The following is a 16,187-nucleotide window of genomic DNA, read 5'->3' on the forward strand; positions in this document are numbered from 1 at the left end:
TTTTGAAATGGGTGGCAAATGGTTACCTTTTTTTAATCTGATGCCAACTTTACTTTCCTTGGACAAACGAGGAGTTAATTTTCTGCATTGGATCTCAGTAGAAAACTGTAGTTATTAGTTACAACTTTGGAAATAATTATAGGAAATATCGCTACCATGTGCTTTTGTTTTTCTCCAGAAGAATAGTGTGTGATGTTTTACAGAGGAAAGAGTAAGAAAAGTATTCCTTATTCATGGTATGGCATATTCCAGTCTTTAACCTTTAACCTATGAAAAAAAGTTTAGGAAACTTTTGGAATTTGGTCATAATGGTTTTTTATGGTGCTTTAACGTTTTATGCAAGGTAATTTGTTTTCCCAATAATGTCCTGCTTTGGGCTGCATTGGCAAAACTGAGGAGTGTATTTTTTATTTTTTTTTTTTCCCTCTCATTTCTTTCCCTCTACTTCTCAGTAAGATTTTGTTTGAAATTGGCTTTTGCAACCAAATATTGAACAATACCAGCAAAAATTGAAAATGGAGATTTCCTGACTGTTTTGATAAGGAAAAGAACTTGTGTTCAGAAATCCCTCAGGCAGCCAACACATTGGAAAGACACATTTTTACTGGCTTATCACGAAAGGATAGATTTATGTCACCTGGGGCTGACGGCACTGCTTGAGTATTTGTGCCTGGGCTTTTGCCCATCTCCCCTGACAGAATCACAGAATGGTTGGGCTTGGAAGGCACCTCTGGAGATGGTCCAGTCCAACTCCCCTACCAAGGCACGGTCAACTGGAGCAGGTGTCCGTGACAGGAACGTGTCCAGGTGGGTTTGGAATATCTCCAGAGAGTGAGACTCCATGAACTCCCTGGGCCACCTCCCTCACACCCCAGGCTCGGAGTCCCAACAATATTGCTGGGTGAGTTTCTGCCTATAGGGACAGTGCTTGGGTGTGGCTCTATCATCGTTTATTACTGCTGCTCACAGAATCTGCCGGGTTGGAAGGAACTCACAAGGATCACCGAGTCCATCTCCTGGCCCTGCACAGCACCGACCCCAGACTCACACCATGTGCCTGAGAGCATTGTCCAAAAGTTTCTTGAGCTCGGCCAGGCTCGGTGCTGTGACCACTGCCCAGGGGCGCCTGTTCCAGCGCCCAGCCACTCCCTGGGTGAAGAACCTTTTCCTAATATCCAACCTAAACCTCCCCTGGCACAACTTCAGGCCTTTCCCTCAGGTCCTGTCGTTATTGTCGTTGCCGTAGTCAAGACTGCTATAATTCAGTTCGTATTTTTTTCCCTTACTCTTCACCACCTCCCGTTTTTCCCGGACGCCTTCAGAATCCCCCGCTCTACGTTGGTAGAGAGGGAGGGAGGAAGGCGGGGAAGGGGCGGGGGCCCTGGAGGGGCTGGGCCTCCCTGGAGGGGCGCGGCTCCTAATGGGGCGCGGCCCGGGGCTCGGCGGCCTCCCCGGCCCGGCTCGGTGTCTCGGCGCTCCCTCGATGTGCTCGGGCGGCGGCTGGCGGCGCCTGCCGGCGGCGGGCGCGGGGCGCTGCCGGGAGCGGGGCGGCCGCAGGTGCCGGATGCGAGCGGCGGCGGGCGGTGAGTGACCGGCCCCGGCCCCCGCCCCGGCCCCCGTCGGGCGCTGCGGGGCAGCTCCGGCCCCTTCCCTTTCCCCCCACCTCTCGCCTCCCCGGGGCGGAGGCCCTCCCCCTCCCTTCGGCTTCCCCCCGCCTTCCGCTCCCCGGGCGGGATCCAGCGTCGCGTCCCCGCCCCGGCCCCGTGGGGACGGAGCTGTCGGCGATGGCTCTCGGGGCGCAGGGGGCGTCGCTGGGCTCCGGCCGTCTTCCCCTCCCGGTGACTTCCCGGCTGCAGCGTCTCTGCCTCCTCCCCGGCCCCTGCCAGGAGCCGGGGCACTGCCGGCGGGGCGGGGGGTTCCTGCCACCTGCGGCTTCCCCCGGGGGCGCACGGCGTCCTGCCGGGTGACGCTCCCGGGCGAGGTCGGGCCCGGGCCGGGGAGCCCTTCCCAGCGCTGGTGGCACCGTCCCTGCGAGCCGGGGCCCGGCAGCGGCAGCAGCAGCAGCTCCGTGGCCTTTTCCTCTGTCTCACGGGTCTGACAGCGGCCTGGGGGAGCGCCGGCGCCCGCTGGGCTGCGCGGGCTGGGCCAGAGCTGTGCGGAGTCCCAGAGTCAATTAGGTTGGAAAGGACTCGTGACATCATTCAGTCCGACCCGGGGGAAATCAGATAGAGTCGTTCGGCTCAATGAAGTGTGGGTGTGTTGGGTGGGGGTAGAGGAAATAAGCAGGGTAGAGAGATGAGTCAAAGCTGGTTACTTGCAGAACTGATTTTTTTTTCGGCTCTTTTGTTTTTAGTTTTTTCTTTTTAACTTCACGTTTAGTTATGCTGTCACTTTTTAGCTACGTCTCCCCAAAATGACTGGGTACCTAGGCAAGTGCAGTAAGAAAGCAACAGGGTAAGGAATGTGGAAGGAATTGGAATAACATGTCGGTTGAGAGATGGTTGTTTTCATTCACATCTATCTGGAGATATCGCACTTCTCAGAGACTTATATTTATTTCTTTTTTTTTTAACTTTATACCCAGTTCTACATTTCTACCTCGTTTGAGCTGCCTTGCAGTCCAGAAGTGTTCGTGAGCTCGGTGACCAAACATCTTTCCTCCTTGCCTCTTCAATATCTTAATTAAGAACCTTGAAAATTATCTCTTAGCAAGGTGTAGGTGTCTGAAATTTGGGATGATCTTGTTTCCAAAAGGGAGTATCCCATTCTGTCCGTTTTACCATTTTTTACAATAGTCTTCCTGCTGCAATTTCCTCTCTTATTGCAGGTAACATCTTCTAGCCATAGACTCAAAAACTCTTGAGTTAAAAGACAGTAAAATATTAAGCCATCCTAGCCCTGACAGGACACCAGAATAAATCTAAGCTCCAAATATTCATTATTTAAAGTGTAATTAAAATATTAATCTCATTTCAGTTTTCCGGGTTTTCTGATCATTCTTATAAAAAGTAAACAGTCTCCTTTCTCCTTTAGTGGTTTCTCTGCCTTTCATTGCTGTAGACTTTTTTTGGTTTTGCTTTTGATAATGTGGTTTTGCTTATGATAAAGTTGCCAGAACAGTTAAAGGACTGTAAATAAACAAACTTGTGCCTTAGAAAAGCAGGTCTATTTTCATCCTTTATATTTTGCTCGCCTGAAAAAGGAACCCTCTATAATTCTTACTTCCCTATTTTTTTGTATCTTGTCACAGCTTGTACTGACCCAGCAAGAGGCATGTCTCCTTGTCGATTTCTTTCCTATGGCTAGCTTCGTTTACAGTTCTTGTGGTTTGTGCCCACTTCTTAGACAACTTTTTACTTAGATGGGATTCCTGTTGTTTGCAACATCACTTAAAACAGATACGGTTATTTTCATTATACTAGTTGAATTTATTTCAGTGAAAATCATTTTAAATTCCAATGGTAATGTTTTCTTTATGGAAAACATTTTAGGATGTGTCTTAGGTGATGCACTTTTAATTAAAAGGTTGTTATCCATCAAACTTATGCTGGCTTTTTAAAGAATATAAAGTTGTCTTGTATTTTTCTAGTCTTCATTCAATAAATTAAAATGTTTTTACAGACTTAATAGTTGGTGGTTTTTTAATATTCTAATTGCTTCTTCATATTTCAGAGCTAAGTAGCAGTCTGGGTTAATGAAATTTCAAATGAATTTTTTTTAAAAAGTAAAGTTCTGAGTCATGAACAGTAAAAAAAATCTAAACTTGTAGGATTTCTTGTGAGTGTGAGCAAGGGTTTTATGCTTGGTGTTGAGAGCATTTGAAGCAAAACTGGACAATAAAGACATTAAAATCTGTAATTCACCACTTTTTTTCCTGAGGTCGTATTAGAAAGAAACTGTATCCACTGATACAGTCCATTCTTTATTATGCTGCTCTTCCCAGAGAAGCTGGACTAAAGCAAAATAAGTAGGCTGACCAGAAAGGCAGAGGCCACTGACCTCTTTTATTAATCAAAACTTTCAGATATGTTATGTTAAACCATACTTAATCAACTTCTTTCAATGTAGTGGTATGTTTAGCTGTAAATTCAGTAAGTCGTAATCACGGTACTTGAAATTAAACGTCAGTTTTGAGTTATTTTAATTCTGTTTATTCTGTGTTTTTCGGCTTTCCGACTTCACTTAAGAAAAAAAAAAAGAAAACAATCAAAAATGAAAAGAAAAAATATCTTGATAGGATGGTTACAGAAGACTGAATATAAAAGGTGTTCTTAAAACATAGATTCTGATAACTACGGAAAATACCCATGAAATAATATACAGTTAGAGTTTTTTATACACCAGGACAAAAGCTTGTGAAACACAAGCACGCACTACCTGCGTGTATTTTGAATGCCTGTAGGCACTATTTATTTATGCAAACAGGCAAAGAAAACCTTCTGCAGGAGAAGTCAGAAGTACTTCATTTTACAGTTATGGACTGGAAAATAGTGCCCGGAAGACTGTAGATGTTAAAGTGAATTTATTTTCTATGTGAGTTTTTCAAACAGAGTGGAACCTACTGCTATACTTGAAGCCAGCTGAAGGTTCAAAATCTGAAAACAGCTGAATTAGTATCTTTTAGCAGAAGTCAGATGTTAGCTCTTCAGCTTAACTTTGACCTTCTGTCTTGGACCACCTACATTCTGTAAATCTGGGCTGTGCAACATTGTCTTTCAAATTACTTTTCCCAGGAGAGAAATATGGTGTTTGGTAATGGAGGGAATCTTGTTTGTAAAGGTGCTTGGAGAATGAGGGATGATGAGACAGCACATGCACAGCGCAGTCACATCAGATTCATGTTTCATCTTTTGTGTTTAACATTAAAGCAAAGGTCTGTGTTTAAAGCTTGCAAAGCATGAGTTCAGAAATCTGGCTGATAAAATTTTTTGTACTTTACCTTGAAAATTATTTTAGAAAATTTCAATCAGCATTTCTGTTCAAGAACCCGTGGATTATTCTCCCAGTGTCAAAAGTTATAAGGAGAAGGGAAGGGCAGCAGGGAGAAAATATCAATTTTGTGATATCCTGGAGCAAAAAAACCCCTCAAAACCTCCCTGAAGCAACTTCTCTAGATACCAAGTAATGACAGAAATGCCTGCAAATAATTAATTGTATGATTTCCATGTTACAGGCTATGAATAGGGAAAGGTGAGATATGTATTTAGTATTTTAAACAACACCAGGTCATACACCTCATTCCTCTGGAGAAATTCTTTGTAATTGTACTTTTTATATTATTTTGGAAGTATATCATGCTTTTTGTCCAAAAGGAACTTGGTCCATGTAGCTTTTCCTTGACTACAGACATTATTAATCTGCAGAAAGTGTGTTCAGCATTTTCATTAGAAAATACTGTGATTACGCCTGGTGATAAGTGTGAAAGCGCGTGCTTCCTTTCTAATGTTGTTTGCTTTGTTTTTAAGGAAAACAAAGTTTCTGAGACACCAAGTCCTTAATGGGTCTGGTTTTCCCTTGACCTTAGCAGAACTGCAGATTCCCAGATTTTCAGTTTTATTCTCAAAGGCAGAGCTTAGGCTGCATTGTGCAGAGACCAGTGGGGTCTCTGGCGCTGTAAAAGTGTCTGTGGATCAGATTACAGAATAAATCAAGGATTTTTAGGTATATTTAGACTTGGGGGGGGTTTTTTTGTTTGACACTGTTGATAACCCAAAAGCGATGTACCCCATATTTGGAAGTTCATGAAAAAGCCTGCATTAGTTAAAGATTTAGGCTATACTAAGTAAAAGTTCCTTTTTAAATAGCCACTTTTGTGTTGAGGACAAACTAAACTGATTTTTTTGAGATTCTCATGAAATGTCTCAATTAAAAAAGCAATTACTTTCAGTTTTCTGTGTAAGAATTCTGTGAGTCTTGTGACATTTTAAATCTCACCGTGGTTTTAACAGGTGTACCTTGCTTCTTGCTGGAAAACTGTGCGTTGGATTTTTGGCAAAAAATTAAGAAGCTATGTATATAGCAGATGAGTTCTTTGCATGCTTCCTTAGCAGAGAAGGCAGGGGAGATTGTGTTTCTCACAAGACAATCTCACTAATCTGTAAGCATGATCACTCCATGCAAGAGATGGGATTTTAGGCGGATGAGTGGAAATGAGGAGGCAAATGCAAAGACAGGCTTTTGTTAGAAAAATACCTGTGCACACAGTCTGTCAGAGAAGTGTTTGAGTGTGTGTTGGACCACGTGAATTAAGAAAAATGCTGTAGCTTATGGCTTGAGTACTCCCCTGAGCAAAGGCCAGAAAAAGGTGTTGGGGAGAGAACATGAAAAATATCAGAATCTCAGTAGCACAACTGTATGTCTCGTCTTTTAAATATTTTTGAGACAAAAGGAACTGCTAAAATAGTCACACTATAAGTGTTAGTGTTGCAGTCCTACCTACAAGCATCCAAGTTAAAACTTCAACCATGTGAACTGTGTAATTACAGTGGTTAGATAGTGTTTTTATAAAGAATATTGTGTATAGTTACAGGGCTCAGAAAAAAAATCTGTGGTGTCTTGTTTCTTTTCTCTAGAAAAAAAAATCATCCCTTTGGGATTCATTTAGTTTATTTTTCTGAACTTCTGGATCTTTCTGAATGCATTTGCATAAACATATTTGAAAGATTCTGATAGCTGAAGTATTGTTTTCGAATTTCTGCCTGTGAATAACATAAGAGTGAGGGATAATGAGGTATTAAGATTTTTTTACCATTTTCCTATTAATTGAATGATGTACAAAAAATTAATCATAACTTTAGAACAAAAGGGGGGTGAGTGGCTGAACTGGAGGAGAGTAGGATAATGGCTTCTGGATGAAGCAAACATTGCGGAATGTTAGCGGTAGAAGCAGATGTAGGAAGATGTGCTTTGTGAGAATTTAGAAATTAATGAGAGATTTATGGCCATCTGTAATGTGGTTTTGTATAAAGCTGAGTTGACTTTATATATATGTTTATGTACAGATGTTTAGGACTTTTCTTTACAATGTTGCTAGATTATAGTGATGTGTCACACAGTAAATACAGAAGCTTTTAACAAGTAGATGAATTCATTTCTGGGGAGTTGCAATGTAATTTATAAGGAAAGTAGCAGAAATTTTGGGGAGAAACATCTGTGTTCAAACTTTCTTTAATTATATTTTCTTCTATGCTATTGCCCTTTTCTAGGCAAGCCAGTATGACCAAAATAGATATTCAGAAAACTTAAATTGGTTGACTTGAGTCTTGGTTATGAATAGGTGCTGTTACACTGAATATCTCAGCAAAAATGTTCATTCAAGAACTGGCATAAACCAAAATGTTGTCCGAATTAATAAATTGGGGGAATAAATTATTTTCAGTGTGAAGTTATAGAACTTTGAAGCTAACCTTTTTAAAAACGTATTTGGTAAGGTGAAATTTTTTTGGATTTTTTTCTCAAGGTTTTCACAGACACAAATATATTCAACCAAGTTTATAAGGCTGTTACTGACATTCAGCTCATTGTAGTTTTGATGGTTTTGTTTAATAGTGGCACTTGGAGATTGTCATTGTCACTTATGTAAAAAGATTTTGAACTGAGGTGAAAATGTGACTGTGGTTCTGGGCTGTCCAGATGTGTAAGTATAAAATTAAATTTGTGTGCTGGTGAGCTTGATGGGGAAGGTATGTGTGTTCGTGGTAGCAGAGTGGAGGCAAGGAAATCTTTTTTTAAGTAGACTCACTGAAATAGATTTTATGAGTCTTCAAACGTTTCATTCTGCTTTCTCTGTTTGAACAGGTGACATAATTGGCAGATGAAATTATTTCTGAGCTAAAAGGAACAAAGAACTCCCCCCTCCCCCATTTTAAAAGTCTCTTTTCATCTGTGTTATAGGCTATTGTTGGTTTTAATCTATTTTTAGTGTTTTGCTATTTTTACTTCTTGCTGCTGTTGAGTTACAAACTCAGTGTTATGTGGTGGCTTATTAACTTCCTTCAGGTTGTTTTTGATATACGATGCTAATGAACAAAACTTCATTTTACAATGGAATATTTTTGGAGAAAATTTGGTGTTTTGATGTCATAATGTCATCTGTGTGGTTGATTGTTCATTGTGGGGAGTATCTCTCCCCTCTCCAAATAAATAACGTCTCAGAACTCCTGATGTAAAAATAGGTCAATATATATGTACTTTTCACATTGTAACTGACAGGATGCTGTCAATTAAAATCTACAAGGAAATGGATCTATACTAGTCTAGGTTTTGGGGTTTGGTGGGTTTTTTGACTTTCTTTCTTTTTTTTTTTTTCCTTTTTTCTTTTTTTTCTTTTTTTTTTTTTTTTTTTTTTTTTTTTTTTCCCTTGACATGTGATAGATAGAAGGTTAATTGATGTTAAATGGACGCTTTGTTAGCCCTTCATCAGCTACTAAACTAGTACAGGAGGAGTGCACATCATTACTACAAAAGGCCAAGGCCAGTATGTTTTCTTCTTGAGCTTTATAGGTCTTTTTTCTTATCCCTTCCTTCTTTCCCTCCTTCCCAACCACACAAAACATAACCAGCTGTAATGATAGGAGGAGAGAGCAAGCAGCTTTTCCAAACACACGCACACACACTCTGGCACTCCGGCCCCCCTCTTTCCTCCTCATACCTCAGCGGACTGACAGCTTCTAGATGTTGCGTGCGAGTGAGTTCAGCTGGTGCTGTGTGGTCTGGGTGTGTGGTCTCCAGCTCAACCGAGAGGCTGCTAACAGGGTGGATGAGAGAGAGCAACGCTGTTTACTTTAATTTATTTCGGATGCCGGAACTGTGCCCGGAGTTTCTCCCGAGCCGGGTTCCACCGTCAGCCGTGTCAATCCCTCGCAGCTGCAGCCCAGGCTGCGGCGGGCGCTGAGCTCCTCTGCCGAGGGCTCTCCCAGCATCTGCCCCGGGTCCAAGCCTTTTAATCCCTTGTGACTCAGAAATGTTAATGGCATCGCTGAGTGCTGTGATTATTTTGCTTTCGCCCCATCAAGATACATCGCCATGAAGATGTACCTTGCTGGGTGCAGGAAAGCGGCCCCTCTGAGATACTGAAGGGAACCTGCGAACTCGGCTGTCGTGAAAGCAAAGCTGCTGCACTCGTTCCTTGTCCACCCTAAAACTAAATATGTAGTGTCCCCTTCGTGGCTGATTGGAATATTCAGGAGCCTTTTCAAAAAGCACGGGCTATCATATTATGTCATTTAATACTCCAAGTCTTTTATTTTGTGTCGTTTGCCTTCTCTGTCACAAAACTTGCACATTTTCCCAAATTGGAACTGATTTTTGGCATGTAACGCTGTAGGTTAACGTGTTTGTCAGTGTTAATATTGGCTTGAATCAACACGCCGGATATGACAGGGCAAGACAAATGAGGCTTTGTTTTTTCTGTGTGACAGTGAAATTACCCACTTTTTTATGTTTGTTCATCTTTTCATTATAAGTAGCTTAGTGGTGTTATGAAGAGTTTCTTTCCCCCTAAATGTAAGATTCGTGAGCGCTTCTTGTTTAAATTGACAAGTATTCTTTTATTATTTAAATAAACAGGCATAGATTCTTAATATCACTTGGAATTTCAGCATTGTTTAGCTTATTCACTTCCCAGTCTTTTCTGGCAGGCTTGCAGGAATGGACTTTATATTATTAATGCAGTGTTGAAGGCTGTGGCAATTCTAGGACACTGAAGATCTCCAGAGGGGTTAATAAATGTCAGTTATTTTCACAGGGCTGCTTTTTGGATGCTTTTAATTCTTGGTTTATGTAGATTGTCTGTCTGAATTTATATTGTTGGGAAGATAAAGCACAGAAAAGGTTGTAATAGTGTTTTTCATCATTTTGTAATTGTTTCAAGTACAAACATCTAGGAAACATTTTGCTTTGTCGTTCTTCTAGAGGTCGTTTGCTGTGTCCCTTCACTGACTTTGTCATAGTGTGTTGTACTTGGGGGACTCTCTGGGTTTTCTAGTGAAAACAAACTATTTATGTACTAGAAGCACAAGTATGTGTAGTTTAAGGTTAAAAGGCCATCACCTACATTCTGGATTCTGAGTATTTATTGCTTGTTTAAAAACGCGTGTTAAAAATCTTTTCATTTGGGAATCATTTAATGCTGTGATGTTAGTGCAACTCATCTGTTGTTTTCAGGTTGGTTTTCTTGTTTTGGTTTGTTTTTTAAAGTAAACAGCAACATTTGAAACATACTGTGATTTGCACAGGGATGATACTTTGCTGTTCCTGCCTCAACATTTTTTAAATTGTATTCTGTCACATACATATGATTAAGAACACATATCTCATATATGAAGGTTTAAATGCCTTCTTCTAACTTAGACTTTCTCAATGATGACAAATTGGGTTTTCCTTCCCTCCCTTGTTCACAGCTTTGATTCCCTTTGCTAGATGACCATGGCACCTGTATCGACCTTGAGTCTGCCTTCCTCCAAGAGAATCTTTCAAGTTCAGTGTCTGTGGCAAAGTATCACTGAAAATGTTAATTAAACTGAATTTTCAGTCACTGGAACCATCTTGCTATTTTGTTTTAGAAGTCAGAAACTCTGTTTTAAAACAAACACTTCAACTGCTAATTTTTCCCACTGCTAAAATTTGTAAGGTGGCAGCATATTTTACTCATCTTCCAAAGTTCCATGCCTTCAAGATGTTTGTAGTCTCATCTTGGGATTTGAAATTACCAGCCAATTTAATATCCTTCAATCCTGAACTTTTGGTTCTTCATGTTTTTCATATTTTGGTGGTACTTCTGGAGTGTGGTAAAATGTAGAAACAGAACAGGTATGATAGCTATTGGCACTTTACTTTGAGTTTCTCCTTTGTTTGCCATTGAAAGCTGAATGAGGAAATCTATGTAAGAGCTCTCATTTCAAACCAACTGAAAGCTTACAAAACTAAAAAAAAAAAAATATAGACTTGTGCTTTCCCTTGTGCTTGTCCATATTTCATTGCTTCATTATTTATGTTAAAGTGGGTTTTCTTAGGATAAAGATGAAACGTGTCATCTCTTTAGCAAGATTGTAATGCTCAGGATTGCCTGGATTTTTTTTTTTAAATTATTTTTAACCAAACCTTTGAAAGGACAGTTTATTTGAGAAACTGGCGTAAAGACAAAGATGTTGTTTGTGAAAGGCATTTTTCAAGAGGACTTTGTAGTAGGTTATCTTCACAGAGGTTTTCTAACTCCTTGTGCTTTTATGATGAGAATTTTGACAGAATAATAGAATAATATGGGCAAGACTGTGGGAGCAGTCAATCAGATATCCACATTAAATTGTTGAGGAGATAGTGTGAGGAAATTAAGTTTTTTTTAAAAAAAGGGTGGAGAAGGAGAGAGGTCTGTTAATATAGAAGATTGTCCATTGTAAAAAACAATCTTGTTGAAACCTCTTGAGTGAGCCTGGCTCCTGAAAGATCTTGTATAGAGAACCGTCTTTCTGCAATCTCTCCTTGTTTGCATGAGAATCAGCCTTTCAGGAAAAGGGCTGTTTTAAAAAAAAATACTATTTTATGTGTAATACATATTTTATAAAAAATAGATTTTATCTTTAGGAAAATGTACAAAATTGCAACAAAAGTAGGTGTGTTTTGTCATGTTTTGTGTAATGAAAAAGTAATTATTTGTCAGATTTGCCTTAAATATTTTTTAAAGAAATTTAGGAACTTGCTACAACAGTATGGGGGCTAGGCTTCCCAGTAAGCACCTAAGTCATGTTAGCTATTGACATCTGTCCTAAGAAGGAGAGGAAATACTGGAAATGAATTGAAGGCTCCCAAGCATTTGCTTGATATTTATAATAATGACATATTATAAAGAGTTACACTGTTTGAAATAAATGAAAGCAATTGCTGTTTAAAAATAATAATAACAGAGCATCTTAGTGCAATAGTCCTTTGAAATGTGTTGAGATTTACTGTGGTATTCTCATTCCAGTGAGGTATTTTAAAGCAATTCTGCAGTAAGTATGGAAATACTTTAGATGAACTACTAGATCTCAGGAGGCTCAGCATTTTTATTACATTTGTTTAGCTCATCATGAAGGGGGATCTAGTGCCAATTCCTGAAGTCCAGAAAAAGATGTTGTAATATTACTTTTGAGTTTTGCTATTGAAACAAGCCAATTACCTGTGTGCCTGGGTATTTTGGAAGCAACAATAGCTGCATGTAAGGGAACTATAGCATTTGGGAGGGGATCAACCAAACAATACCACACAAATAATACCACAGTAGCTTCTATTTAACTAGTGTTTCTCAAGGTTTTTTCTTCTTCATATTACCTGATGTTCATGAAGGTGGCTTTTTTATGTCAGTGTTACGGATTATTCCACATAAATAGTTACAAAAAATTGCTCCAAGATAAAAAAAGTGTTTTATATTGACTAACTCGTATCTAGACACATGTTGCTTCCTGCAGAAGGTGGTTGTGTGCACGGGTGGACGTATTGCCACTGTTCTTTAGAGCTGTGGTATATCCTTGAGCTCTGCTGAGGATCTGTGAGAAAAGCTGCAAACACTACATAGATAAGATTATGGGGAATAGACACAGTTTGTTCTCCTCCTTCTTGGTAAAATTAGGGACATGATTCTTCTCTAGCATCATATTTCTATTGTGCTGCCCACGTTTTGTTGGGCAGTGCTGTGGTGCTGTAGTTTTGAATGTAGCACAGATGAAAGCTGGGCAAGCCTTACGACTCCAGGATTAGGGATTTGACAGAAGATGAGGTCTATAATTTTCACCTGTGGTGAGTAAGTGGCTCAATAGCTGTGCAGATGATGTATCTGGACAAGAAGGCTTGGAGAAGGGAATGCGAGGTAAGAGGAATTACCAATGTGTCTGGATTTGAAAGGAGGATGGAATAGTAATATCTCTCTCTGTCCTTCCTTGAACTTATGGTTAAAAGAGGGACAATCAACAAGATAGGGGCAGAAACAGTTTGTCTGCAAGATGAACTTGATGTCTGGCCTCGGTTTTGAAGTGAAGCAGGGACTGTGTCTGTTGTGAGGGAGGAGGAGGAGAAGCCGGTTCTGTGAAAGGAACAGGAGTAGGGCACTAGCACAGAGCACAGCCTTCTCTTCTGTAGCTGGAGATGACTGTCAGCTGATTTCTTTGTAATCTGGTGATACAGTTCTTTTCTTCTGTGCAGTTCTACCCTTATAGCCTGCATCTGACTACTTGCTTCTCCAGCCTCATGCTGGGTTCATGTAAAATGTTCTAATATTTCACATATAAGAGTATTAAGAACAGACACATTATACTATAACATTATTTTTATTTCATCAGTTGGTTGCTTGCAAAAAAACAGAAACCAATGTTTTATTAAATACGTTATGTAGTTTTTAATGTTAAGGAATGCTATGAGGTTTACCAGGTAAAGATACAAAACCAAACTAGATTCACACTGTGTGTGTTATCATGGGCCCTTACCAGCCTTCCTTCATGCTGCAACTTACTATGTTCTTGCTTGTTCAACATGAATTTACATCTCTTATTAACTGCACGCTGTTCAGTCTGAAACATTCTCTGAAGATATTAATACTTCTGTTGTGTTCAGGATATCTAAATGCCTTTTCTATGTTAATGAATTAGTTTTCAAAAATAGATTTTGAGATGAGTGATAGCACTCCTATTTTAAATATGTAAAACCAAGGAAGAGACATTTAAAATCAGACATATTTATGGAATTGAGGTGGTTGTTTAGGACCTCAGTATTTCAGAGCACTGTGCAGTATTCCCTATATTCAGGATGCCTTTCACACCGACTTCAGGTGTAGCTGTGGGCTCTGAGGTTTGATCAGAATTCAAAGTTTTTTTTATAGGTGACCTGCTATGCGCCTATGGTATGGACAGACAGAGACAGGAGAACCGGTTCGGAGGGCTGCATTTGATTACTTTTTGCATGAGATTTTCCTCCAATTTCTGCCTTGTCTGTCTCCATCTTTATTTTGAGTGTGTGTTCCAACTTTGGAATGTAAGAAAGAAACCAGTCGGTGGGAGTTTCTTTGATTCTCATGTCGGGTCTAGATACTAGCACTAAAAAATGTGGGGAGGCTGTGTAGAAGCCTGGGGTATGTTGGTACAATGAAGGTATTTTGTATATGCAGACGCAGCTGAAACAAGTATGTCTTAATTGTAGTATGTCTTAACTGCAGGTAGCTGGAAGCTGCAGCTTTGGTGCCATTCATTGTTAGAGATGATGTAGAGAGTTTCTCAGTTTCATGGACTTGAGCATTTGCAAATAAAAGCAGAAAATACATTTTGAGTCAAAAAACAATAGCTGAGGGGAGCTTTATATTGGCTTGTATTCCACATTTTTTTTTACCAACCTGAACTTCCAAAATTGTTTACACTAAAGTGTTATGTGTATGTAACTGAGGTTTTGGAATGGTGATGGTGTTTGGTAAGTGTTGTAATTCACGTTATACTCATCATATCATCATATATATATATATACACACTCCTTATAGCCGTTTATAGCTACAGAACTGCACAAAGGAAACTACTGATAAAAGATAGGAATTTGTGATCAGTTGCATAGTAAACTGAATGTAGACTACATTGCATGGGTACCGTATTTGTGTTTGAGCTACAGATCTTATTAATGATAGAGCTAATTAAACTGGTCTGAGCTGACTCAATTTCAGGCACAAAGGAATACTCTTCTAGAAATGCTTCTTCAATAATTTTACGTTCATTTTTGTTGATATGTCGGGGTATTGTTTGTTTTGTAGATGGTCTGCTAGTGTAGTGTTTGCAAGTCATGTTCTAATTTTCTCAGTGCATGTTAACATGGATGCTTTATACAAATAAGTGCTGGGGGCTTCTTCACATGGGACTGTCTGTGTCAGACAAGATATTTGGAGAAGTTACCTAAATATGTAATCATAGTCTATTACTTACCTTAGATTAACCGTTCTGAATTTTCTAAGGAATACAATAATAACTTTCAAGTAACAGTTGGAATAGACTCATTTGAGTTCTGACATAAGTAATTTGAAGTCTGTGCATACATCTTCACTAAGCATTCAGAAGGTTTAATATTTTTCTGAGTGTACCTTTTCTTTCTTTCAGAAAGCTATATTTAATTTCTTTAAAAGTGCAAAGAGGGTATAATTTTTCTTTTTTGTTTTATGATTGTGTCAAAAAAGACTTTCAGAATGGTGTTCCATATTTATATTTCCCTATAATTTTAGAAGAACAGGTCTAAATTGTTTTAATATTTTTTATATAATTTGAGGGTGTTTAATTTATTTTTTCTTGATGAACAGATAAAAGCAGCTCAGATTGCAGTAACTGAACAGTCATCATGTCTCGAGCTCGGCAGCCCCCACTTGTAACCGGCATCTCTCCCAATGAAGGCATCTCATGGACAAAAGTGACAATTAGAGGAGAAAATTTGGGGACTGGACCTACAGACCTCATAGGTAAGTTGAAAAAACACCTCTTGGGTACTGCAGCAGGTAACATTTTGGATATGATTAGAGATAATTTTTTGCATGATAGAATCTGTGTTGGATGTTATGAGGAATGCCCTTTACACAAATACACACTTGAATCCTTAAATTCAGGGATGATGCCCAATGCGCAACTATTCAGACTGACTGTACCTTTTTAGATGAGCCCTTAATCTGGCTCAGCATCCTGTGCTGAACATGAAAACAAGGAGTGAATGCTTTTTGCAGTGTACTTAGACGAGGGGAGACGTAATGAGATGCTCCTTTGTTAATTTCTCAGGAACTGAGAATTTCCACATTAAAATTTTCATGTCAAAAGTGTTTTCAGTATATTCAGGAAGTCACTGGGGGTTGCTGTGCCTTGAATTAACGTCAGTTTGTGAATCTGTAGCAGTTACAACAGAGCAGGTTCAGTGATTTAGCTACGCAATATGTGAAGAACCCTTTTCATTGCTGTATTGATTTTTAACATGTAATTTCATTAGAGTCATCATAGCTCTTGTGCTGAAGGAGGGGACAAGATCTTTTCACTGGTTCTCCTGGTCGCAGGCCTTGTTCATTACTGCTCTATTGCCTCCTTTTTGGGCTGATATGTCTTAGCTTATTTAAATTTTCTACATGTATCCTTGGCCTTTCTTCTTGTTCTTCAGCAAACCTCTTTTAGTTTCACTACCAGTCGAGGGTGACACATCTTGGTTTGTGTGCA

General features: G+C 39.6%; 1 protein-coding gene across 2 annotated transcripts in view; it reads left to right on the top strand.

The window, feature by feature from the left end:
- Window positions 1-719: 719 nt before the first annotated feature.
- Window positions 720-16,187, top strand: part of EXOC2 (exocyst complex component 2) — a 129,026-nt gene continuing 113,558 nt past the window's right edge. The window contains exons 1-2 of one of the 2 annotated variants that reach the window (XM_040062072.2): window positions 720-807; window positions 15,296-15,451. In XM_040062072.2, coding sequence (XP_039918006.1) covers window positions 15,334-15,451 — 118 coding nt within the window. In that variant the 5' untranslated portion in view covers window positions 720-807; window positions 15,296-15,333. Of the gene's footprint in view, window positions 808-1,521; window positions 1,584-15,295; window positions 15,452-16,187 lie in introns of those variants that run through there. The other variant, XM_040062054.2, reaches the window with a different exon arrangement.

Source organism: Hirundo rustica, chromosome 1, assembly GCF_015227805.2.
Source record: "Hirundo rustica isolate bHirRus1 chromosome 1, bHirRus1.pri.v3, whole genome shotgun sequence".
NCBI classification, from domain to species: domain Eukaryota; kingdom Metazoa; phylum Chordata; class Aves; order Passeriformes; family Hirundinidae; genus Hirundo; species Hirundo rustica.